Source organism: Chiloscyllium plagiosum, chromosome 7 (assembly GCF_004010195.1).
Source record: "Chiloscyllium plagiosum isolate BGI_BamShark_2017 chromosome 7, ASM401019v2, whole genome shotgun sequence".
In the NCBI taxonomy this organism is placed as follows: domain Eukaryota; kingdom Metazoa; phylum Chordata; class Chondrichthyes; order Orectolobiformes; family Hemiscylliidae; genus Chiloscyllium; species Chiloscyllium plagiosum.
In genome coordinates this window covers 39,552,251-39,579,843 of record NC_057716.1, presented here as the reverse complement: position 1 = coordinate 39,579,843, position 27,593 = coordinate 39,552,251, and the positions used below count along the sequence as shown (strand labels likewise).

General features: G+C 39.7%; 1 protein-coding gene across 3 annotated transcripts in view; it reads left to right on the top strand.

The window, feature by feature from the left end:
* Positions 1-27,079, top strand: part of dnajc10 (DnaJ (Hsp40) homolog, subfamily C, member 10) — a 72,976-nt gene extending 45,897 nt beyond the window's left edge. For 2 of the 3 annotated variants that reach the window (XM_043693459.1, XM_043693460.1), the window contains exons 19-25: positions 1,150-1,283; positions 13,483-13,536; positions 17,498-17,645; positions 21,240-21,362; positions 22,213-22,224; positions 22,598-22,714; positions 26,240-27,079. In XM_043693459.1, the coding sequence (XP_043549394.1) occupies positions 1,150-1,283; positions 13,483-13,536; positions 17,498-17,645; positions 21,240-21,362; positions 22,213-22,224; positions 22,598-22,714; positions 26,240-26,251 (600 nt within the window). In that variant the 3' untranslated portion in view covers positions 26,252-27,079. The remainder of the gene's footprint in view (positions 1-1,149; positions 1,284-13,482; positions 13,537-17,497; positions 17,646-21,239; positions 21,363-22,212; positions 22,225-22,597; positions 22,715-26,239) is intronic. The other variant, XM_043693461.1, reaches the window with a different exon arrangement.
* The last annotated feature ends 514 nt before the right edge of the window (positions 27,080-27,593 follow it).

Sequence of the window (27,593 nt, the reverse complement as noted above, 5' to 3'; positions counted from 1 at the left end):
GATTGGAAGGTTTGAGGTGCAGGAAGAGGCTGAATAAGCTGTGGCTATTTTCCCTGGAGCACTGGAGATAGAGGGGTGACCTTGTAGAGGCGTATAAAATCATGAGGGGCATAGACGAGGTGAGTCTTTTCCTCAGGATAGTGGAGTCCAAAACTAGTGGGCATCGGTTTACAGTGAGAGGGGAAAGATTTATAAGAGACCTGAGGAGCAAGTTTTTCATGCAGAGGGTGGTGCATATATGGAACGGCTAGTACAGTTACAGCATTTAAAAGGTATCTGGATGGGTATATGAATAGGAAGCGTTTAGAGGAATATGAGCCAAATGCTGGCAAATGGGACTGGGTATTTTAGGATATCTGGTTGGCGCAGCCAAGTTGAAATGGAAGTGTCTGTTTCCATGTATAATACTATGACTCTATGACAGTTCTTTTTGAAAGGGTTATTATCTGTTTTTCATGTGGTAACTAAAAAGTGATTCTTCTTACACCTGATGGTATTTTAAGTACTTTTGAAAGGATTCTTTGAATTAGAATTTTTCATCATGAACTGTGTTAAATTTTTATTCTTTCATGGGCATAGGTGCCACTAGCAAGGCCAACAGTTGCCTGTCTCAAACCACCTTTTGAACTGATTGGCATGCTGGGCTATTTCCAACGCAGTTAAGAGGGAATCACATTGCTGTGCAGTCACATGTAGGCCTGACAAGGTAGGGATGGGAGATTAGTAACCCAAATATTTTTCTTTTACAAAAATCATGATTTAAGATGGCCTGAGCCAACAAGATTTGTTAATTAAATTTAAATTCCACCAGCTGAAATTGTGGGATTTGCATCCATTTCTGTTAGCCTGAGATTAGTGCCACCCCACCAATGAGAAATCTGCTAGGCTTTCAGAAATTTATTGCTTTTTATGTCAATTTCAAAGAAATGGCTCCTACTGTCTGTCCACAGTAGATGCTGGATGAGTTTCAGTGAAAAAAATCTTGTGGGGGACATAGAAAAAATCAATTCTAATTGTTAATAGTGATTTTTGGTAAATACTTGATATTTTTGATAAATTTGACCATCCAGAGTTCACACGTGAAGGTGATTTTGCTGGAGTTGAAGTTTTCCCAAACTTCTCAAATACTAATGCAGATTCTCTTTGTAGAGGCTGAATGGAACAGTCAACGTAGGCAGCATGGACTGTCAGAAGTACTATTCTACGTGTCAGAAGGAAGATGTGCAGGCCTATCCAGAGATCCGACTGTATCCACTGAATGCTAAAAACATGTACAATTACTAGTATGTATAATAAAAATTCCTATAATCATGTATTTTTAAAAACTACTCATCATTCACAGTTAATTTCCTTTTTACAGAGGTACTCGTTTTTAAGTAATGGTTTACATAAGAATTGAAATCTGTAATCCTTCCTTATTTCGGGTTTTCCCTAATTTTTGACTCTCAAATTTGATCCATGTGTTAATATATCTTTTACTCATCTACTTATCAACCTATGCACTCCAGTTTTGGACTCTGCTACCCTGGGTAAATAATGATCACATAATGAGTAAAGTAGTTTATCACATTGCCTTTCACTTCTGGACAATTTAATTAAATCCGATTTGGACCAAAGGAGTAAACATGTGGTCATAGTTGTAAGGTCTTTATGCATTAGATTCAGATTATCTGAATTTATACTTTGGTGGGTGCAAATCCACAATTCGTAATTACCATAATTCAGCATAAAGTTCATATTCACATGCAGGAGCCACAAAATTTGTTGCTGTTAGTACAGTCGGTTCTGCTGTAACAGACCTTTCTTCAGCATGAATTGGGATTGAAGAATCTAGACTATCATTTGTAGAATGCAAACTTTCCTTACCTGTATTGACTATAACGTGATTCTAGTCCCACTAGTTTAAATGGCTGTGCTATTATGCAATTTTCTTAAGAGAACGTGCGGGAATGGAACTATTTTGTTATGTCAGAATCGACTGTAATAGAGATGGTGCATTGTTACAACACTTTCTTGTTCTTCTGGAATTAAAGCGGAGAAACTACTATTGTGGCCTATAAACATTTTTCAAAACTTGTCCTACTAGGTATTAGGGGAGAAATTAGCCAGTCAGAATTGCATTGAGCTTTCCAGTAGATTGGAACCATTGAAGCTTAAAGAATGTAAAATGATGGGAGTAAACAACTCCATGAAAATGAAGAGAAAAGCACTTGAGATAAATTGAAAATATTAGGGGGTTCCCATGGAAGACTAACAAGAGAAATATTGGGAAAATCAAGCCCTGGCATAATTAAGGTATAAATTAGGTTTCTGTCCATAAATTAAAGAATTTGAACAAGGGTCAGGGAATACTTTTAAAGTTACATGTACATTTTTTAAAAAGCGATTCAATAATGTAGCAAGTTTGGGGAAGGAAGCTGAACCCTCCTTTGGACAAGACACCATATTAGGCTTAGCTTGAGATGGTTGACAGACCAGCTGATAGCAAGTGCTGAAACAAGCTAAAGTACAAAACTTTGATTTTCTGAACTTTCTAGCCAGAGAAAGGTATTGCTTATCTGAGTACAGCTATCAGAGGCAATTTCAGACTGCTAATCAAAATCAAAAACTACATCCTGTATGACAGCAGTGTACTAATTACATCATTTTTCTTGACCCCTCTGCAACTTTTGACATGGTTTACCACATTATTCTCTTCCAACCCTTCTCCACTGCCTAGATGAGTGGACTATCTTTTGCTTTGTTTCACCTCTGCCTGTCCAATTGCATCCAGACTATTTCCTGCAGTGAGTTCTGTTCTCCATCACCAGTGGAATCCAACAAAATCGATGCTAGGTCACGCTTCAAGGCATGGAACTAACTTGCTCTGGCACAGACTCTGTCCCTGTTGCACAGAAGGGAAGGAGGGAAAGGAGGAGAGTGTTAGTCATTGGGGACTCAGTAGTTAGAGGGTCAGATAGAAGGTTTGTTGGGAACGAACAAGACTCACAGTTGGTGTGTTGCCTCCCAGGTGCCAGGGTCCGTGTTGTCTCTGATCGTGTCTTTGGAATCCTGAAGGGAGACGGTGACCAGCCCCAAGTTGTGGTCCACGTAGGTACTAATGACATAGGTAGAAAAAGGGATAGGGATGTAAGGCAGGATTTCAGGGAGCTAGAGTGGACGTTGAGAGCTAGAACAAACAGAGTTGTTATCTCTGGTTTGTTACCCGTGCCACGTGATAGCGAGGTAAGGAATAGGGAGAGGTACCAGCGAACATGTGGCTGCAGGGATGGTGCAGGAGGGAGGGTTTCAGGTACATGGATAATTGGAGCTCATTCTGGGGAAGGTGAGACCTCTACAAACAGGATGGTCTTCACTTGAACCAAAAGGGTACTAATATCCTGGGTGGGAAATTTGCTAGTGCTATTCATTTGGGTTTAAACTAGCTCAGCAGGAGGTTGGGAACCTGAGGTGTCGTTCCAGTGCACAGGAGGATGAGAGTAGGGAGGGCATGGACTGGATTTCAGTCACAGGAATGGGCTGGCAGACAACAGGCTGGTTTGAAGTGTGTCTACTTCAATGCCAGAAATATCCGACATGGATAGAGCAGGGTCAGGAATGGATGTTGCAGGTTCCAGGGTTTTGATCTTTCATTAAGAACAGGAAAGGTGGTCAAAGAGGGGGAGGTGTGGCCTTGTTAGTCAAGGACAGGTATAACTGTGGCTGAAAGAACTTTTGACGAGGACTTGTCTACTGAGGTGGTATGGGCTGAGGTTAGAAACTGGCGAGGAGAGGTCACACTGCTGGGAGTTTTTTATAGGCCCCTGCAGAAATCTAGGGATGTGGGTAGGAGTGAAAGGAACAGGATGGTCATTATGGGGGACTTTCCCCAACATTGACTGGAAATGCTATAACACTAGTACTTCGGATAGATCAGTTTTTGTACAGTGTGTCCAGGAGGATTTCCTGACGCAGTATGTTGAAAAGCCGACGAGGTGAGGCCACACTGGATCTGGTGCTTGGTAATGAACCAGGCCAGGTGTTTGATTTAGTGGTAGGTGAGCACTTTGGGGAGAGTGACTATAATTCAATTACTTTTTAGTTTAGCAATGGAAAGGGATAGGTACATGCCACAGAGCAAGAGTTATCAATGAGGCAAGGGCAATTATAATGTGATTAGGCAAGACTTAGGATGCATAAAATGGGGTAGCAAAATGCAAGGGATGGGAAAAATTGAAAGGGTGGCACGGTGGCTCAATGGTTAGCACTACTGCCTCACAGCGTCAGGGTCCCAGGTTCGATTCCAGCCTCTGGCGACTGTCTGTGTGGAATTTGCGCATTCCCATGTGTCTGCATGGGTTTCCTCTGGGTACTCCGGTTTCTTCTCACTGTCCAAAGATGTGCAGGCCATGGGAAATTGCCCATAGTGTTAGGTACATTAGCCAGAGGGAATTGGGTCTGGGTGGGTTACTCTTCGGAGGGTCGGTGTCTACTGGTTGGGCCAAAGGGCCTGTTTCCACACTGTAAGGAATCTAGAAATGTGGAGCTGGTTTAAGAAACAGATATTGCGTGTCCTTGATTGCTTGTCCCTGTCAGGCAGGGAGAACGTGATAAGGTAAGGGAACCGCAGTTTACAGCAGAAATTGCATCTCTTGTTAAGTAGAAGAAGGCGGCGTATGTGATGATGAGATGAGATGGTTCAGATGAGGCGATGGAGAGTTGCAGAGTAGCTAGGAAGGATTAAGAGCAAGGAGGCGTCATGAGCAGTCTTTAGCATGTAGAATAAGGGAGAACCCTAAAGCTTTCTATAGGTATGTGAGGAATAAAAGGATGACTAGGATAGGAATGGGACCAGTCAAATCTGGTGGGAAGTTGTGTATGGACCCTGTGGAGAATTGGAGAGGTGCTAAACGAATGTTTTTCATTGGTTTTCACTCAGGCAAAGGAGAATATTGTAGAGGAGAAGAATGAGATATGAGATATTAGACTAGAAAGGATCAAGGTTAGTAAGGAAGAGGTGTTATCAATTCTAGAAGGAGTGAAAGTAGACAAATCCCCTGGGCCGGCTGGGATTTATGCGAGGGATCTTTGGGAAGCTAGGGAGGAGGTATTGGAATCTTTGGCTTTGATCTTTGAGTTCACATTGTCTACAGTTTTAGAACCAGAGGACTGGAGGATTGCAAATGTTGTGTATTGTTCAAGAAGGGCAGTAGAGATGACCCAGGTAATTATAGACCAGTGAGCCTTATGTCTGTTGTAGGTAAAGTTTTGGAAAGGATTATAAGTGAGAGGATTTATAATTATCTAGCAAGCAACAATTTGATTGCAGATAGTCAACCTGGTTTCGTCAAGGGCAGGTCATGTCTCACAAACCTCAGAGTTTTTCGAGAAATTTACCAAGCATGTGGATGAGGGTTGGGCAGTTGACATGGTGCGCATGGACTTCAGTAAAGCCTTTGATAAGGTTCCACGTGGTAGGTTGTTGGAGAGAATGCAGATGCATGGGATTGAGGGTGATTTAGCAGTTTGGATTAGGAACTGGCTTGATGGGAAATATTCAGCTTGGAGTCCAGTTACTCGTGATGTGCCACAAGGATCTGTTTTGGGACAACTGCTGTTTGTCATTTTTATAAATGAATTAGACGCAGGCATAGGTAGATGAGTTAGTAAGTTTGCAAATGACACTAAAGTCGGTGGAGTAGTGACAGTGTGGAAGGGTGTTGCAGGGGGACTTGGATAAACTGCAGAATTGGGCTGAGAGGTGGCAAATGGAGTTCAATGCAATAAATGAGCTGATTCACTTTGGGAAGAATAACAGGAAGGCAGAATACTGGGTCAATGGAAAGATTCTTGGTGGATGTACAGAGGGATCTTGGACTCCATGTACATAGATCCCTGAAAGTTGCCACCTAGGTTGATAGTGCTGTTAAGAAGGCACACGGTGTGTTAGGTTTTATTGGTAGAGGGATTGAGATCCGGAGCCATAATGTTATGCTGCAACTATACAAAATGCTAATGCGGCCGCACGTGGAATATTGTGTACAGTTCTAGTCGCCCCCATTACAGGAAGGATGTGGAAGCATTGGAAAAGGTGCAGAGGAGATTTACCAGGATGTTGCCTGGCCTGAAGGGAGGGTCTTATGAGGAAAGGCTGAGACAGGAGTCTGTGCACACTGGAGAGAAGGCGGCAAAGAGGGGATTTGATAGAGACATACAAGATGATCAGAGCATTAGATAGGGTAGACAGTGAGAGTCTTTTTCCTAGGATGATAACATCAGCTTGTACGAGGGGGCACAGGTCCAAATTGAGGGCTGATACCACTCTGACATCTTAAATGTGAGGGCATTGCCCTGCCTGCCAATGTAGTTAACTCAGCTACATTAGGGAGATTTAAACAATCCTTGGATAAGCACATGGATGATGATGGGATAGTGTAGAGGAGTGGGCTTAGGTTAGTTCACAGATTGGCACAACATTGAGGGCTGAAGGGCATGTTCTGCGCTGTATTGTTCTATGTTCTGTGTTCTACAGTCATGGTGCTTACCACCACCTTTCTGAACTCTTTCATTGCCTCTCTGCTGTCAGACTGGTCCTCAAAAATTCAACCTTGGACGAATCACAACTTCTTTCTTTTTGACTCTGAGCAGAATTTCTGATTCCAATTCCTGTGCATCATGAATCTGCTTGCTACCACTTTCATGGCATTATTCATCACAATCTCCTATCATACGCAGCATCCTGCTGAAACCATTGTACATAGTTTTTCTGTCTTCAGAACTGATCATTTAAATTGTTTAGATTCACATAGAGACCTTGACTTTTAAGAAGATATTCAAATTTCCATTTGATAGCTGAAAGTATGATGTCACGTTTAAAATGTTCAATGCAACAAAGGGCTAAATGCTCTATTGATTAAGTATTATTTTTGTTTTTTCAACAACTTTAAACCCCAAAGATGAACATTCCCTTTTTTATTTTTATCATACATTGCATTCTCTGTGGAGTTGCAGTTCTTACAACAAAGTTTGCAGTTGTTGCCAGTATATAATGGATCCCGATTTCTCATTTGACTGAGTACTTCAAGTGACTATTTCCAAACATGTTCTGCTTTTTCGTGAGCTCCTTAAATCCTCCACTAGCAGTACAGTCGGTTCTGCTAAAACATGTGTTGCTTCAATGCAAATTGACTTTAACACAATTGAAGAATTTAAACCGTTATTTGTTGAACGTGAACTTTCCTTGCCCTGTATTGGCTACAGTGTGATTCCAGCCCCATTAGTTTAAATGGTACACAATTTTCTGATAATGAGAACAGAACAATCGTGTTATATCAGAACCAACTGTATCATCAATCTGATGCCCCCCCCCCCCCGTGCTGTTATCAAGATGAATCTCTCGGAAACCTTTGGTAATAGCAGAATATGTATCCTCAGCTAGAGACTATCTCGCTTCTGAACCAGTGTAGTAGCTCAAAAAGCTCCATTCTCTCTGCTAACCACAGAACTAGTGCCTGACTATGATTTTCATTAGTTTGTCAGGAAACTTATAATCTGAACACAAACATGGCCTCCTTTGCCTTCCTCCATGGCAATGAGTGTCCAGTTGATCTTGCATTTGGGTAGAAATGTTGATTTGCTATTTTTTCTACACCTTAATTTCATCTTAGTTACACTGTAAAGTTTTCATTTATTTCTGTTTCCAACCCAGTATCTTCCACACCTCTGTGACTTTGGGAGACTGTCTACAAACAGTAAACTCAGAAACTGCTACCCGTTCTCTCAAGAGTGTAAAATGGTTGCACCTTCCCTTATAATTATAACACTATTTATTTTCTTGTCCTGCTTTCTATCTTCATCCCTGGATAAAAGTAAGTACAAGCAAAACTCTGTATCCTTAATTATAAGGTAGATATTTTGTCAAAGCTGAAACTTTATTGCTGGAACAGCACAGCAGGTCAGGCAGCATCTTAGGAACAGAAGATTCGACGTTTCGGGCACATGCCCTTCTTCCTGAAGAAGGGCATGTGCCCGAAACGTCGAATCTTCTGTTCCCTAGATGCTGCCTGACCTGCTGTGCTGTTCCAGCAATAAAGTTTCAGCTTTGATCTCCAGCGTCTGCAGACCTCACTTTCTCCTCGAAGATATTTTGTCAAACCCAAGCTAATTGACATGCATCGTCTACTTACAATTAATTAATTAAAATTCTTTGTAATATTCTCATCCTTCTTTGCAAATCTATCTATGGCCTTGCATGCTCCTGTTTTCTGTCACCAATTGTAGACCCATAATTCCCTGAGAACTCTCCAATTATGACTTCCTTCTCCCATTCCCTCTGTCCCTCCACTAACTACCTTGCTTTCAGTCATGTGAGCCCGAAACTTTTCCAGGGAAAACCGAACCCAAAACATTAACTTTGATTTCTCTTCACAGATGCTGCCAGACCTGCTGAGCTTTTTCAGCACGGTGGCACAGTGGTTAGCACTGCTGCCTCACTGTGCTAGAGACCCGGGTTCAATTCCCGCCTCCGGCAACTGACTGTGTGGAGTTTGCATGTTCTCCCCGTGTCTGCGTGGGTTTCCTCCGGGTGCTCTGGTTTCCTCCCACAGTCCAAAGATGTGCAGGTTAGGTGAATTGGCCATGCTAAATTACCCATAGTATCAGGTGAAGGGGTCAATATAGGGGAATGGGTCTGGGTGGGTTGCTGTTCGGAGGGTCGGTGTGGACTTGTTGGGCCGAAGGGCCTGTTTCCACACTAAGTAATCTAATCTAAACTTCTGCTTTTGTTCGTTCTTTTAAAACTATTTCTTCAAAAACTATTTCTTCACTTCTACCTCTTTCTTTTAAGTTTGGCTTGCATAAGAAAGATGACCTCATGTTTCCAAGCTATTGAGCAAGAGACAGCACCTATGCTCATTTTCCCTTTCCTGAGAAAATTTCCCCCCTGTTATGTACATTTAAAATTAAAACCAAAGTACTGTGTGATCTGTATATTGCAGCTGGGTAGCCATCAGATTAGTGAGACTTGTATAAAGAGAATCAGAGCGGATAGTACAATTGTAAGGATGATGGTTTCAGAGGCGTGGAGAGAATAATAAAGATTTGAACTCAAACAGGAGTTAAAGACCATTTTAGAATGGGCTTCTTAAGGAGTGAGAGCAATGCCACTGGCTTGATGGTGCTTGGCCAATAGAGGAGTGGATATCAGAAAGGATGAGATGAAATTGGGTAGTCAGGATTTGGGAGGAGATCATGGGAGTAAGTGTTAGCTCTGCTTTGGAATACATGAGCTGAGGGGGAGAAACTGCACATAGCGGGTGAGGGATGGCACAGTTAGATGGAGAGCTGAGAGGCTTTTAAGGTCTTGTGAATTGAGGGGAGTCACAAAAAACAGCAACCATGATGCAGTCAGAAATGTTCGAGAGTTTCCTGTGTTTTGAGTAGACTTAGGGAAATCAGGAGATGAAAAAAAGGGGACATGAAAGAGCTTTGGCAAATAGAGTTAAGGAGAATCCAAAGGGTTTTTACAAATACATTAAGGACAAAAGGATAACTAGGGAGAGAATAGGGCCCTTCAAAGATCAGCAAAACGGCCTTTGTGTGGAGCCGCAGAAAATGTTGGAGATACTAAACAAGTATTTTGCATCAGTATTTACTGTGGAAAGGTTATGGAAGATATAGAAAGTAGCGAAATAGATGGTGACACCTTGCAAAATGTCCATATTACAGAGGAGGAAGTGCTGGATGTCTTGAAAGGCATAAAGTTCAATAAATCCCCAGGATCTGATCAGGTGTACCCGAGAACTCTGTGGGAAGCTAGACAAGTGATTGCTGGGCATCTTGCTGAGATATTTGTATCATCAATAGTCACAGGTGAGGTGCTGGAAGACTAGAGGTTGGCTAACGTGGTGCCACTGTTTAAGAAGGGCGGTAAGGACAAGCCAGGGAACTATAGACCGGTGAGCCTGACGTCTGTGGTGGGCAAGTTGTTGGAGGGAATCCTGAGGGACAGGATGTACATGTATTTGGAAAGGCAAGGACTGATTAGGGATAATCAACATGGCTTTGTGCATGGGAAATCATGTCTCACAAACTTGATTGAGTTTTTTGAAGAAGTAACAAAGAGAATTGATGAGGGCAGAGCGGTAGATGTGACCTATATGGACTTCAGTAAGGCATTCGACAAGGTTTCCCATAGGACACTGGTTGGCAAGGTTAGATGTCACGGAATAAAGGGAGAACTAGCCATTTGGATACAGAACTGGCTCAAAGGTAGAAGACAGAGGGTGGTGGTGGAGGGTTGTTTTTCAGACTGGAGACCTGTGACCAGTGAAGTGCTATAAGTATTAGTGCTGGGTCCTCTACTTTTTGCCACTTTCATAAATGATTCGGGTGCGAGCATAAGAGGTACAGTTAGTAAATTTGCAGATGACACCAAAATTGGAGGTATAGTGGACAGCGAAGAAGGTTACCTCCGATTACAACAGGATCTTGATCAGATGGGCCAATGGGCTGAGAAGTGGCAGATGGAGGTTAATTCAGATAAATGTGAGGTGCTGCATTTTGGGAAAACAAATCTTAGCAGGACTTATGCACTTAATGGTAAGGTCCTAGAGAATGTTGCTGAACAAAGAGACCTTAGAGTGCAGGTTCATAGCTCCTTGAAAGTGGAATCGCAGATAGATAGGATAGTGAAGAAGGCATTTGGTATGCTTTCCTTTATTGGTCAGAGTATTGAGTATAGGAGTTGGGAGGTCATGTTGCGGCTGTACAGGACATTGGTTAGGCCACTGTTGGAATATTGCATGCAATTCTGGTCTCCTTCCTATCGGAAAGATGTTGTGAAACTTGAAAGGGTTCAGACAAGATTTACAAGGATGTTGCCAAGGTTGGAGGATTTGAGCTGAACAGGCTGGGGCTGTTTTCCCTCGAGTATCGGAGGCTGAGGGGTGACCTCATAGAGGTTTACAAAATGATGAGGTGCATGGATAGAATAAATAGACAAAGTCTTTCCCCTGGGGTCGGGGGGTCCAGAACTAGAGGGCATAGGTTTAGGGTGAGAGGGGAAAGATATAAAAGAGACCTAAGGGGCAACGTTTTCACGCAGAGGGTGGTACGTGTATGGAATGAGCTGCCAGAGGAAATGGTGGAGGCTGGTACAGTTGCAACTTTTAAAAGGCTTTTGGATGGGTATATGAATAGGAAGGGTTTGGAGGGATATGGGCCAGGTGCTGGCAGGTGGAACTAGATTGAGTTGGGATGTCTGGTCAGCATGGACGGGTTGGACCGAAGGGTCTGTTTCCGTGCTGTACATCTCTATGACTCTGAGTTGTATTTGGAAACTGAGAAAAAAAAATGTAATGATTTGTGCTTTCTATGAGAATTTTGGAGAATTAAATGGCTTTGATCAAAAATGGACTTAAAAACTTGGAGAGGTACAGCAACAACTATCATAATCAAATGAACATTAAAAAGCAACAGGATCTTTTGCACACTATGTAGTGGTTTGCAGTTAGGTGTATATGAGGTGAATAGTGGCTCAGCAAAACTGAATAAAACATAAGTAAAAGAATCTATGACTGTGGTAGTGGTGGCAAGACAGTTGAGGTGTGAATTCAGTGCTGCTGGTGAATTAGAGGCTAAGGAAATCAGATCAAGAACATGTCAGAGGATTGAGATTGAGATGTGCTTGTAAAGTATCTAGTCAGCAACAGACACCATTTATGACTATGTCTATTGTTTTGAAAGGGTCATCTGGGAATGTGAATGACTGTTAGAGGTTGGTGAAATTGAGAGGTGTACAAATCAGAAAAGTTAGCAAATGAAAAAAAAAGGGTGTTTGAGTAATTCAGTGCAAAGCACTGAACAGAAAGGAAATCTCCTCTCACCCCAGATCTCTCCTTGGGCCTTTTTTGAAACCTCCTCCGAGATCCTCGACGTTCGAGGAAATGTTGCTGAGAGTGGTAGCTGGAAATCTCTGGAAGGCCCAAAAGAGACAATTGAACTGTGAAGGATAAATAGAATGGCTAGTGGAACAAAATGTATAAAATTAAGAAAATAAGTTTAGAGAATGAGGGAAGAAAGCCACTGTGAGACTACGACAGTTTATTTGGGGAATGTGGTGTGACACAAAGTCAGGCATCAAGCTTAAGTTAGGTTAAAAGAAATCTGAAGTGCTTAGCCAGTTTCAGCGCAAAGCCAGGATATCAACGTGTTCCACTAAAATGAGATTTTATGTGGAGAAAGACGTATTTGTATGTTGTCAGACATTTTATAAGGGATTATGACTGGTGAATCATTATATAGAGCACAAAATTGAAAAGATGGAAGATTAGGTGGGTCCTTAAAGAATTATGGTGGGTGAATTTGGGAAGAAATTTAGGGAATTAGCCTATGTGGAACAATGGGGATAGAGAAGGTATCCCAAGGGATGCAGAATGAGCATTTAGATTGATGACCAGATAATGGTGGTGAACACTACTAAGCAAGCAACAATGAGTACTGAAGAACATGATCTGCACAATTGGGGATAGGAATTGAGACATAAAAAGGGACACTAGGTTAGAGCATGTAGAGTTTGGAAAGGGATGCCATGTTGCCCAGTTTTAGGGACAGTCGCCAAATTGCACACAATACTGTTTATAATATGGCAACAAATATAGTTCAGTTGCAAATGGAAGTACACTTGAAATAACTCTTGATGGAATCTATTCATTGTAATGTCATATTATAAATTTGTTGTTAAATCAATCTGTTTCAGATGTATGGTCTGATATACCAATGGTTATCAAGTGTTAGCTAACTTTAGGAACACTCCAAACTTACTTGCCCTTACTTTAAGAAAAAACTTTGAACTTACTCTTCCCAAATTTAGTCTTTGCCAGGATTACTCATATCATGAGTTTTCCCAGTAAGATCAACTCTCAGCTTTAGCAGAACCTACTCAGTTCTGCTAAAGTAGAACTGAGTTTGATTGAGAGCTGAGAGAGTAACAGGCATTAGGGGTAGAGGGAGCCATGTTTTGAGAAGTCATAGTCAGAAAGGAACATGTCCAGTGTCTGATTCTGGAGAAAATTTAGGATCTCTGAGGAGGTTTCAGAAAGGTCCAAGGAGAGATTTAGGGTGGGAGAAGATTTAAAATAGGTATGTGGTCTCCAAGACGCGCACAATAAGAAATGGAGGGATTTAGTTGTTAGGGCAGATCTCTTTCGATCAAACTTTAGAGAATCTTAGGAACTGAGTAGGTTCTGCTAAAGCTAAGAGTTGATCTTATTGGGAAAACTCATGTAATCCTGGCAAAGACTAAATCTGGGAAGACAAAGTTCAAAGTTTTTTTTTAAAAATAAGGGCAACAATGTCAGACAAAGTCTTCTGCACTGAATAGCAAAACAATTTCGGTTATCTGAATAATAAAAGCAATATAAAATTATATGAATGTACACTATTTTGTTTCTATCTTTTTTGTTGAAGTTACAATTTGTAATAATTTCTTATTTCTTCCCACAGTAGGTATTCTGGTTGGTCCAGAAATGCAGAGTCACTTAGGTCATGGGCATTGGGGTAAGTTTCCATATTTTAGGTGAATGTGAGAAGTTGTAATGTAAACTTTGCAAAGAGTTAAAGCATTCAAACACTTAACTATTTCACACTACATGGCGCATTTCTCTTGCCTTTGAGGCTTTAGCTAGGGAAACAGGCAGGTGAGTGGGTGGTCATTCACTGGACTCTTTAGGATCATTCGAGTGATTAAGCATCAGTTGAAGAGGAAAGTTTTGTCCTCTTTCCAGATCAAGGCCTCAAATGCTAGAGGTCACCCAGCTGCTTTTAGCCTCATTCTGTGTGGTTAGTGGCTTGAAATTCACAAAGCAGCGTGGCTTCTTGGACTTTCCATTCAGAACAAAGAGCAATGCAGCATAGAAACAGGCCAATCGGCCCTCCAAGCCTGCAATGACATATTTTGTCCTTCCATATTAAAGCTGTCTTCTCGTACAGGATACATATCCCTCTGTTCCCTTCCTATTCATTTTTCCAGGTGCTTCTTGAATGCTGCTATTGTGTCTGTTCTGTGGCAGCACGTTCCAGGCACTTGCCACTGACAACCTTTCCTCACACAAGTCTTTTAAACTGCATTTCCTCCCCGCCAACCTATCTCTCCTAGTAATTGACCTCTCCACTCTGGGGAGGGATGGGGAAAGCCTCATACTTCCACTCCATGCTGTTCAAAATCTTATAAACTTCTATCAGGTCACCCTTTAATCTCCTGCATTCCTGTGAAAACAAATCCAGTCAATCCAACCTTGATACCTAAAATCCCCATACTAGCAACATCCTGGACAACCTCTCCAAAGCATCCACATCCTTCTGGTAGTGTGGTGACCAGAACGGTACGCAATATTCCAAGTGTAACATATAAAACGTTTTATAAAGCTGCAGCATAACTTTCTGGATCAGTGGTGCTGGAAGAGCACAGCAGTTCAGGCAGCATCCAACGAGCAGCGAAATTGACGTTTCGGGCAAAAGCCCTTCATCAGGAATAAAGGCAGTGAGCTTGAAGCGTGGAGAGATAAGCTAGGGCTGTCTACCCTTATACTCAATGCTCTTTCCAATGAAGGCAAGCATGCCATAAGCCTTTTTTACTACCTTATCTACCTGAGATGCAGCCTACACTGATCTGTGGACATGCATACCCAGATCCCTCTACATATCTATACTCCGAAGGGTTCTGCCATTCACTGTATAATTTCCACCTGTACTTGACCTTCCAAAATGTATCACATCACACTTGGCCGAATTGAGCTCCATCTTCCATTTTTCTACCCATGCCTCCAACTGATCTATATCCTCTGACAATCCTCACAATCCACCAATCTTTGTGTCATCCACAAACTTACTAATAAGACTCATGAGTCAGAATCCTCCTTTCTAAAAGGTGTCCTTCCACTGCTATCCTCTGTCTCCTTTGATTAAGCCAGTTCAATATCCATCTTGCCAGCTCACTCCAGTACTATGTGACTTCGCCTTTTGTACTAGTCTGTCATGAGGGACTTTGTCAAAGGCTTTACTAAAATCCATGGAGACAACTTCAACCGGTTTTCCCACATCTATCATCTTTGTCACCGCCACAAAAAAACTCAATCAACTTAGTGCTGCATGACCTCCTCCTCAGCACAAACCATGTTGTTTATTGCAAATATGTCCATTTGCTTCTAATTGCTTTATGGGTCTTGTCCCTGAGAATCTTTTCCAATAATTTTTCTACCACAGACACTATGCTCACAGGCCTGTAATTTCCTGGATTATCCCTGCTACCCTTCTTAAACAATAGGACAACATTGACTATTCTCCAGTCCTATGGGACCTCACATATGGCCAAAGAGGATACAAAGATATCTGTCAATGCACCAGCCATTTGTTCTCTTGCTTCCCTCAATATTCAGGGATAGATCCCTTCAGGACCTGGGGACTTATCTACCTTTAATACTTTTTAAGACTCACAACACCTCTTCCTTTTTAATAGCAACTTGGCTTAGAAATTCGACACTGCCTTCCCTGAGATCATCCTCCTCCGATTCCTTCTCTTTGTTGAATACCAACTCAAATTATTCATTTAGGATCTCATCCACCTCTACTGGCTCCACATGTAGGTTCCCTCCTTTGTCCTTAAGTGGACTAACCCTTTTCCTGGTTACCCTCTTGCCTTTTATATATGTATAAAAAACCTTGGGATTCTCCTTAATTCTATTTGCTAATGACTTTTCATGACCCCTTTTAATTCCTTATTTAAGTTCCTTTCTACTTCCCTTGTATACTTCAAGAGTTTCATCAGTTCCCATCCTCTCAGATCTTACATATACTTCCTTTATCTTCTTGACCAAGGTCATAACATCCTTGGTCATCCAAGGTGCACAAAACTTGCCGTACCTATCCTTCATTCTCGCAAGAATGTGCCGCTCTTGCAATTGCCATTTGGAATACACCCATATATCCAATGTGGATGTACCCTCAAACAGGCGCCTCCTCTCAGAATTCTCCAATCCCTGTCTAATATTGTTGTAGTTCACCTTTGCCTGGGGACTGCTGTTATCCCTATCCCTGAGTATCTTAAAACTTATGGAATTACTGTCACTACTCCCGAAATGCTCCCCCACTGAAACTTTACTCATCTGGCTGGGCTCATTCCCCAAAACCAGGTCCAGTTTCACTCCTTCCCTGGTTGGATTCTTTACACAAGCAGCTGCTTTTTGATGCCTCTGGCACAGACCGTACCAGTGAGATATTCCTTGCTTCTGTTTCCACCATTACACATGTTTAAACATTGAAGAGTAATCTGGTAAAAGACAGTAAAACAGTCCAGTTTCACCCACATTAAACATGTCTCTTGGTGCATGCTCCTTTTGGGCGAGACTAATTTGCAGCCTTCACCACGTTTTCCCATGATTTCACAATCAGCATGGCCTCGTTGCACCTCTGGTTGGCACAATCATTTGACATGTGCATAATTTCAGCTAATCCAGAGTTACCAGTTTGGAGCTATAATAGGATTTGCTATTCTACTGGTGGGAATGGCTGACAACTTTGCCATAGCCAGAGTTGCAGTTATTTGAATTTGAATTTCACTGTTTGAAAAGTTTGCATTTTCTTGAGTTTAAAAGGTTGAGATATGGAGTTTGAAAAGGTTGAGATGATCCAATCAAAATTTTTTAAAAGATTTATATTCGAGAGAGAAGGGTGTGGAGAAACTGTGTCCTTTGGGGATTCTGGTAGAAGAAGCACAACTTTAGGACAAAGAACATAAAAAAGTACAGCACAGAACAGGCCCTCTGGCCCACGATGTTGTGCTGAGGTTTAATCTTAACATAAAATATAGTAACTTAACCTATGCACCCCTCAACTCACTGCTATTCATGTGCATGCCCAGCAGTCGCTTAAATGTCCACAATGACTCTGCTTCCACCGCCACAGCTGGCAGTGCATTCCATATATTCACAACTCTCTACATAAAGAACCTACCTCTGACGTCTCCTTTATATCTTCCTCCTAAAATCTTCAAACCAAGACTCCTTGTACCAATCAATCCTGCCCTGGGCAAATGTCTCTGGCTATTGACTCTATCTATACCACTCGTTGTTGTGTATACCTCGATCAGGTCTCCTCTCTTCCTCCTTCTTTCCAGAGAGAAATTGAACATTTTGGAGTGAGCTAAGGAAGCATTTTATTCTCTCAAAGCGTAATTAATCTAGAACTTTACTGCAAAAATCTATGAATGTTGAGGGTCAATTAAGATTGGAGACTGGGATCAATTGATTTTTTTTTTGTTATGAGGTTGTTAAGGGTATCCATCAAAGGTAGAAGAACAGAATTAAAGTACAGATCTACTGTGATCTGATCAAATGGAAGAACAAGCACAAGGGCCTGAATGGAATGGCTCACTGATTTCTCATGAAATTGAGTGCCATTCCTTTGTTTAACTCTTGCATTATTTTAATTGACCAACATCTTTAACTTCTTTTTGTTTGCTCAGATTTCTTCCGCAAACCTCTGTAGAATTAACACCGGAAGATTTTACACGACAAGTATTAAAAGGAAAGGACCATTGGGTAATTGATTTCTATGCACCATGGTGTGGCCCTTGCCAGAACTTTGCTCCTGAGTTTGAGCTTCTTGCTAAGGTAAGAATCATATAATAGACATTTACAGAGGTTTGTCAAAAGTATTTAACTCTGGGGAAATAAGCACTATTAATACTGGTGAAGCTTTTGGTCTTTCTATGCTATCCTTTTTCATGAAATTAGCCAATTGTCCAAAAAACTGATGCACAGGCAACAGACACTTTATACTTGACAGGAGGTATTTATTAGTTTTCTGAATATATTGAATTATTTTAAAGTTATTAAATGAAATTAAACTGTTTACAAATTCACATCACATCCATTTTGAAAGTGACTCACTGTACAAATGAAATACATTTTTAAAATGCATTTTTTAGCAGAAACACAGAACCATCAAAAATAGGAGCGCACACAGCCTGTTTGGCAACTGAAAATTGTATTGCATTGTGTATTTAGCCTGAATTTACAATTAGATAAAAGGGAGGTGATGGCTGAGTGACATTATCGATGGATTGTTAATCCAGAAACCCCAATAATGTCCTGGGGCCATCGGGTTTGAATCCCGCCACATCATGGTGGAATTTGAATTCAATTTAAAAAAAAAAAAATCTGAAATTGACTTGAATGATGACCATGAATTCATTGTCGATTGACCGAAAAATCTATCTGGTCCTATAATGTCCTTGAGGGAAGGAAACTACCTTCATTACCTAGTCTAGCATACATATGACTCCAGACCTACAGTAATGTGGTTAGCTCTTGATTGCCCTCTCGGTAATTAGGGATAGGAAATCAATGCAGACCTAGCCAGTGATACCCCAATGCATGACTGAATAAAAGAAAATTAAATTTATAGCCCCCTTGTTTTTCATTAATGCAACAAATGTTGCAAACAGCCGCATTATAGATCACAGAAGATCAGAATTTTTAATTCTGCATTAGAAATGAGAGCTGATTTCAGTTCCACAACTAACAGGAAGTTGCTTCTTCATGCATTTATCGCAGAATCTGTCATTTTAGTCCAAACGTATAAATTAAGGTTATTGTCCTCAAAGTATGCAAAGTCACTAAAAGAATTTTAAAAGCAATTAAAGAACGTTTTATTCATGCATTTAATTCTTGCAGTTCACCCCAATAATGTAGGTAAATGATGAAAAAAATGCATCACAAATTTTGCATTTTAAATGGAATTTGAAATGAAGATAAGTGTTGTTCTGTCATGGTGCTTCTTATAATTAGGTAGTGTGTGTTGCATGCATCATTAATTTCTTTACTGGATTCTGTGCATTTTTCGTCAATTGACTTCATGCCTCTTGTCCAGAAAACGTTGTGAACAGTACAAAAATATAAATTAGTGACCAGGGCAATGTTGGTTGCTGCTGGATATTAATCTCTCTTCTAAAATTATAATTATTCAACTTTCATTACCAGTGAGAGTCTTCATTATATCTATGCCTTACAGTTGGTGTGATCCTTTTTATATACATATGCTCTTGTATTTATATAATTGATAGTATAAGATATATAGAAGCAGAATTAAGCCATTGAGTCTCTTGAGTCTGCTCCACCATTTGATCATGGCTAACGATCAAGCCCATACTCCTGACTTCTCCTGATCACATTTGATTCCCTTATTATCAAGAACCTATCTATCTCTGTCTTAAATATAGTCAGTGACTTTGCCACCAGAAGGGTGTGGAGGCCATGAGTTCCACAGAGTCACCACCCACTGGCTGAAGAAATTCATCCTCATGCCTTCATTCTCAAGCTGGAACCTTGCGACTTAGCCCCATGTATTAGTGGAAACATCTTCTCCACATCCTCTGACTTAGGTAATTTTTAATGAGATCCTCCCTCATCCTTCTAAACTCCATCGAATACAGATCCAGAGTGCTCAACCACTCCTAACATGACAAGCCCTTCATCCCTGGGATCATTCTTGTAAGCTTACACTGGACATTTCCAATGCCAGCATAGCCATTCTTAGATAGGGGCCTAAAACTGCTCACAATATTTCAAATGCAGTCAGACCAAAGCCTCATACTACTAAGGCTGTATATCCCTGCTGTTGTGCTCTTGTGTTCTCACCCTCTTGAAGTGAATGCTAACATAGCGTTTATCTTTCTTTTTTCTATAAATATTTTTATTGAAAAGTTTTTTTAAAATCTTTTATAAAACATTTATATATAAAGAAAAAAAAACACCATCAAAACAAAAAAAAGTACAAAGAACAAGGCCATAACATAATACCAACTGTCAACTTAATGGGTGGCACAGTGGCACAGCAGTTAGCACTGCTGCCTCACAGCGCCAGAGACCCGGGTTCAATTCCCGACTCAGGCGACTGACTGTGTGGAGTTTGCGCATTCTCCCCGTGTCTGTGTGGGTTTCCTCTGGGTGCTCCGGTTTCCTCCCACTGTCCAAAGATGTGCAGGGTCAGGTGAATTGGCCATGCTAAATTGCCCATAGTGTTGGGTAAATGTAGGGGAATGGGTGGGTTGCGCTTCGGCGGGTCGGTGTGGACTTGTTGGGCCGAAGGGCCTGTTTCCACTCTAAGTAATCTAATCTAATCTAACTCCCAAGTTCCCTTTGTGCTTCAGATATCCAAAGTCTTTCTCCATTTTGAAAATAGTCTACACCTATATTGTTCCTACCAAAGTGCATAACCCCTCTCACTTCCTCACATTGTATTCCATCTGCCATTTCCTGCCCACTGTCCTAGTCTGTCCAAGTCTTCCTGCAGCCTCCCTGCTACCTCAACACTACCTGATCGTTCATCTGTTTTTGTTATCTGCAAACTAAGTAACAATGTCTTCAGTTCCTTTGTCTAGATCATTAATATGTTACTTGGGTTGTGGTGATCCCAACAAGGACCCCTGCGGAACTCTATTAGTCACTGGCTATTATCCTGAAAAAGACTCCTTTATCCCATTCTGCCTTCTGCCAGTCAGCCAATCCTGGAATATCAAATGACCTTATTAGTTCTTAATGTGTTTTGAAAATTTTCTACTGGTCTTTTAATTGGTAACTGTAAATATTTCTCCTATTAACCTTCAATCTGAAAGCAATCTATACTGGGAAGTCAAATTAGCAGCTATTACCAACCAAAGCACTTGCAATATCCCTGTTTTGACACTGAGCCTCTGATCCTGGGCTTCAGTTTTTCTTGTTTTAAAACAACACTTACAAATTGTGAGCCAAAAAAACTACTACTTTGCCTTCTGTACTGAATTCCCACGCAGCTCCAAATTTCCCAAACTGTATTACTCACTCAGGCTGTTTCATTCCGGATGGGATCTCTCCTTCCTGACTGCGCAGTTTTAAGTTATCTGTTAATACATCTTCATATATTGAATGCCTGTGATACTTTGACAATACAACACAAAGGTACAAGTAAGTGTTTTCGAGGATATATAGAGTGCCAGGTTTCCTTTGAAATTTGTGCAAAACTTTTGTTTTTGTCTCATGCCTAATTACAAAGCCAGCTTTGTTACTATCAGGGTAAAGACCTTTGGTGACAAAGTAACTTTGTTTCCTTTGCCATGAAAACTGCCTTTTCTGCTGAAATTTCCAGCTTTTTATGTTCATATTTCATTTCTAGTATGTGTATTATTTGCACATTCAATACATTTGTCAACTTTTTTTTAAAAACAGTCAATTGAAGGTGAAATTAAAGCAGGGAAGGTGGACTGTCAGAGTAACCCGCACACTTGTCAAACAGCTGGTATCAGAGCTTACCCTACAGTTAAATTCTATCCATTCCAAGGAGAAAAGAAGGTAAACAATTGTGCTATGTCTTTGTTGTAACCAGCCATCACACATTGCACACTGATAGATAGACGTTACTCTGTATCCTCTATTCAAAACTTATTTTGCACTGTATCAGTTTGCACTTCCAGCAAGATAACTGGGTGAGAGAACAACTAGACTGGGACTAACAATTTATCATTTAATGGCACTTCATCCATCACTTTGAACACTCACCCTCCACATGGCTAGCATGCAGAGGGAGCAATATGCACTATATGAAGGTTCTATGCAGCAACGCATTAAGCTTCCTTCAACAACATTTTCCAAACCCTTGGCCCCATCACTTTGAAGAAAGGAAGTTAGTATTCATGTGGAAACATTGCTTGCTTCCAAGTCGCATGCTGGACTATAACATTATTCCTTCACTGTCACTGGGTCGAAGTCCTTCAGCAGGAAACCTACCTACACCACAGACTGCAACGGTTCAAAATGATGACCACCCACCACCACCACAAGAACATTCAGGGATGAAAAATAAATTCTGGCCTTGTCAGTGACACTTGCATTCCAAGAATTTTTTTTTAAAAACCTTTTAACTTTCTGTGAAAGTTTGAGTAAATTGTTTAAAAAGTTCTAAAAAAATTAATGGGGAGGGTGAGAGTAACATACCTTGCATGTAAAACAAACAGCATAAATTTGCCAGCAAGTTCTGAAAATTCGCAACTGACACCTTATTCCTGAATCCAGGGGGCTGTTAATTGTTTTGCATATCTGTTATTACTGTATAAGTTATTTTTCTAACAACCAGCTCATTAATCGGAAAGCAGTTTTTATTTTTTCTTTATTTCTCAATACCTGCGCTTGTCAACATTCCCAGCGAGATGAATCAGTAAGTATGAGATTGACCTTTTTTTCCCCACTGCCTTTCACCTCCAAGAGCATTGTACACCAAATAAATAAATAACTTTTTAAAGGGAGTCTACCAGTGCTTTGAGAGAGTCAGATGGACAGTATCTGGTTCTAATGTTTTTTTAATAACATAATTCCCATCCTGTTCATCCATGTAGGCAAATACATAGCATCCATGAACGCTTCATCTTCGTGGCTCAGTGATCGTGAGCATTTGCATGATAGTGAATCATGCATTTTCCTCTTCTGTCCTTGCATGTTTGCAAGCATTGCAACATCATATGTTCAACTCTTATTTTTCTCTAGTATTTATTATTTGATTTTGCAAACTATTTGATGTTTTTGACTTTCAGAAAAATGCTGCAGGAGAATATATAAACAGTAGAGAAGCAAAAACAATATCCCAGTTGCTGAGGAAGCGATTGGAGGAGCTTCAACCAAAGTTAAAAAATGCATTTTCAGCTAAAAAGGTAGCTAACGTATTGTTTGCATTTTTTTCTAAAAAGTTCAGATCAATTTGTAACCACCGAACAACGTAGAATTCTTTGTTTTATTAGTGAAAAACTTCATGAATTTACAAGAATTTTCCTCCGTTACCTTTAAGTAATATAACCCACGCCAAATTGCGGTGCAGTAATCAATTTTTTTTTAAAAAGCTGTCTTTGATCACTTATCCACATTCATATTTGCAATAGAAGCCAATTTTAATTGAATCCCTATTATATATAGAAGACTAAGATGTGCAGGCAACTGTAGCTTGTTCCAAACACGTACAACTGTACATCAGAAGGTCAGAGTGGGGATGTTCGCAATCCATGTTCAACTGTAACAAGATTTGGACAATATACAGGATTGGATTGACAAGTGGCAAGTAACATTTGCACCACACAAATTGCCAGGCAATGACCATCTCAATAAGAAATAATGTAACCTCCAACCCTTGACATTCACTGAATCCCTCATTACCAACATCCTTTGGTTACCATTGACTAGAAACTCAACTGGACTCGCCACATAAACACACTGGCTACAAGAACTGATCAGAAGCTAGGAATATTGTGGTAAGTAACTTGGCTTCTGATTCCCCAAGCCTGTCCATCATCTGCAAGGCACAAGTCGGCAATATGGTGGGAGATGCCCCACTTGCGTGGATGGGTGAGCTCCAACAACACTCGAGAAGCTTGACACCATTCAAGACAAAGCAGTACGCTTGATTGGCACCACATCTACAAATATCCATTCCCTCTGCCATCGATGCTCAGTAACAGCAGTGTGTACTATTGACAAGATGCACTGCAGAAATTTACCAAAGATTCTTAGACAACATCTTCCAAAGCCTCAACAACTTCCATTTAGAAGGTCAAGGACAGCTTATGCATGCGAACACCACTACCTGCAAGTTCCCCTCCAAGTCACACACACCATCCTGACTTGGAAATACATCGCTGTTCTTTTACTGTCTCTGGGTCAAAATCCTGGAATTTCCTCCTAATGGCATTGTGGGTCAACCCACAGCACATGGACTGCGGCAGTTCAGAAGACAGCTCACCACCACTTTCTCAAGAGCAACTAGTGACAGAGAATAAAAATACTGCCCAGCCAGCGAGACCCATATCTCTCAAAAGAATTTTATTTTTTAAAATGTGTACACTTATGGTACATGACAGAAATTGTGTTTAGCCAAGAAAATGTGGAATACATTTAAGGAATTTAAATCACTGATTTATTCTGACAAGCCATGTGATATCTAAACTTCCACAATTATTTTCCAATCTATTTTATTTCCTAAGGCAGGTGAACAACCAAAAGCAAGGGAGATTTTCAAGATCAAGATTTTGAAATTTCATCTTGACCAATGAAATGACTTGAATTGTTCAAGCCAGGAGACACATTTTTATGTTTGGTCATCCAGCATGTATAATGGAGTGATTGAGCAGTTTAGGCCTATTGTTGCTAGAGTTTGAATGAAAAGAGAACTAATAAAGGATGTAAAATGCTAAAGGGGATTAATAAAGTAGACTTAGAGTGAATGTTTCCTCTTGTGGAGCAATCTAGAACAAGAGGTTGTAGTTTTAGGCTAAGCGGTGGCAGATTTAAAACAAAATGGGGAGAAATTACGCTTCTCAAAGGGATGTGAATCTGTGGAATTCTGACCCTTGAGATACTAGGACTGTGAATACATTTAATGAGTTAAGGGGAGCAGAAAAGAAAGTGAGTTTGAGGCAGACATGAGATCAGGCATGATCGTATTAAATGGCAGAGCAGGCTTGGTGGGTTGAATTGTCTACTCCTGCTCCCAGTTCTTACGTTCTTACATGATGTAAAAATCAAATTGAACTGTAAGCATGCATTGTGGAAAAGTGCTGCATTCCCGCTCCTACCTATTGTTTGCTTCAAGTTATAAATGTTAAAATAAATTCTTGAAACATAAGATTAATTATCCCATTTAATACTATTTCCTGCATTTCTCTAATTACTACCTCTTTTTCCCCTCAAGAAGACAATGATTTATGAAGGGTTTCCATCCCTTTTGCTTTAGAACCCCAGTATCTTGCTCATATTTGAACTCAGTTTTGCTCTTGAAAGCATTCAAACATCTGGAAGAATTAAATCAGAATTGAAAGGGCAGTTTTGAAAGTGTTGAAAATTTATGATCCTGCATTGAATAAAAAAACAACAAAATCATATATAGGGATATATATAAATATATGTATTCCAGCATGGGTAATCCAAGAATGACAATCACTGAAGTTTCATATTCTCTGCTCCTTGCCAAGGATATACTTGGCAAGGAGCATCATTACATCCTTGGGTGAGAATAATTCATTTGATACAGACAATGAATAAACACTTGCATTTGTATAGCGCCTTTTAATGTTTTTTTTTTAAAAGCTTAAAAACTTTCTTTTTAAGTGTTGCACAGCTTATTGTCACTGATTTGTCAAGGGAACATTGTCTGATTTGTCAATAGACCATATTATGAATAATTATTTCCATTTAAGACACCAGAGATGAAGTCTTGATGTAAAGGAGGTGGTTACACTTCTATTCCAGGAGTACCTACTTTGATTGATAATTGGTTATCTCTGTACTTAAATTACTGTAGGTTTCCAATTTTCAAGAAGTAAAAGCCACTGAAAATTAAACGTTTAACTTGCTTCTGATTGAGAATAATTCACTGTTTTCAACCGATAATAAAAGTATCTGTTAACGTTGCACCAACCCAATGTGAATTTTGCAACAGGAATTTAATCTCTTATCTGCTGAACGGAGCAATGTTGCTGAAAAGTTTATGACCAGACAATAGCTCTATTCCATTTACAAATTCATGTCAACTGTTTTTACAAATTATTTACTCTCCATGAATGTGAAAAATTGGCAAGGCCACTCCTATTGGCCATGCCAGGTTATCTTGAGAAAGTAATGGTGGCGCCTTCTCAAATTGCTGTAGGTTTTGTGGCAATTGTGCTCCTGCATTGCTGTAATGAATTCCAGATGTTTATTCTAGCACTATAAATGTGTCGCTTGCAAGTGATTAAATTTGTTATACTGCTGTTCCAATAATAGCTTTTTGATTTGTCCCTTTTTTTTGTCTTTTGGATTCCAAATTTGATAAATCACCAATGTAGTCATTCTGATTTAATTCTTCCAGATTTTTGAATGCTATCAAGAGTAAAACTGAGTTCAAACTGACTATGATTCTGAATTGTCCACTTTCTAAAATTTAAATATTAATTTTGGTACTTTTTTCAGTTCAGCTGCTACTAGTTCTGAGTGAAAACTTGTTTCATTGTTTTTGTCAATTTCTGAAGCTGACTGGCTCTCTAGTTTAGAATGCAAGAAACCTTTCAGCTTCAATTTTAAGATAAAGTTAGTAAATGTTAACTATGTTAAAGAATAAGCACTCCATTTGTTGATTGCATTTGATGTATTAATTCTTTTTTGTTTTTAGGTAATGTTTTCCGTGCATTTACAATTCTGCTTTCCCATTTCAGGATGAATTATAAAATTGTGACCTCTGTAGATTGATCCTCAATGTCAACTGGAAATCTGCAGCAACAGAAATCTGAAATATACAAAGCAAATAAGATTTTAACATAACATTTAATTTGATTGTGGAGTATGAGATAAAACTCATTCTGTGGACAAAGTTATTCACCTGTTTTAAAACAAGATGAACAACTGTAAAATGATGCACCTAAGCAAGTTCCTTGTTGGCAAACTGACCAAAGTTCCTTCCTCACTACGTATTTTGGCACATTTTATCATGTTGAAATTTATATAGTAATATTTTGACATCCCTTGACCAACTATCCCAAAATATTTCTAAAATTTTGTTTTGAACATCTAATATTTCCACTCCCAGAAGCATCACTCAATTCATTTTAATATGATAAATGAATTGAGAAATTGAAACTTCTCATTACCAGCCATCTCTGCTGTAATATGTTTTGCTATCTGTAGCAAGTTGAAGAGATCACTGGTATTATTATGCACTGATGATAATATATTATGTGGAAAGGATTGTTTTGTTTTGACAGTAACAGAAATTTGATTTTTTTTTGTGTGTAGAATGTTTGAATAAAGTAGTTGGGAGTAATGCACATGATTTTGTTGAAACTGGTGAACCCAATTAAATTTGTATTCATTTTCCACATATGTTGTTGGTTTTGTTGGATTGTATTCCATATATAGTTTCCTTATTTAATGTTTGTGGAATTATTTTGTTTTAAGAACTGAGCAAAGTTAGTGAATATTCCTCTATAAATTGAGCAACCAATGCATTTGTAGCTGTGGCTACTTTCAATAAATTCTAGGATTTTCGTTGAAATCTATTGCTTGGACATCATATATTCTATTTAATTTGACCCAGTGTTTAAAATTCAGGCAGTTCATTATGTTTTATAATATGAATTTTAATTGTAAAATACTTCAGCAATTAAACTTCTGACATGGTTTTAAGATCTGTGTAATGAAAGAGGATAATTATTAGTCAATTGAACTCTCTTGCAGTGTAGGAAAGTCTCCTAGCAATGAAGTGCTTACTCTTGGTTTATATAGTACTTGATATTTGCCATGAAAAATGTAGATTTTAGGATTATGGCACATTTGGAATTAAAATGTTGTCAGTCTTTTGGACATTTGAAGCATATTGCTAACTGTTAAATCCATTCAAAAAACAAATCTGGGTGTTTATATTGATATATTGCAGCTTTACTTCAGGGGACAATGACTGGCATTTTATATTGGACAAACACTAACCAGAATGAACTTTTAACTACTTTGCGAGTTACATTTTGTGTCCAATGCATCTTCTCTCATGTTTTGGTTTTGTTTAGTTGAACATAC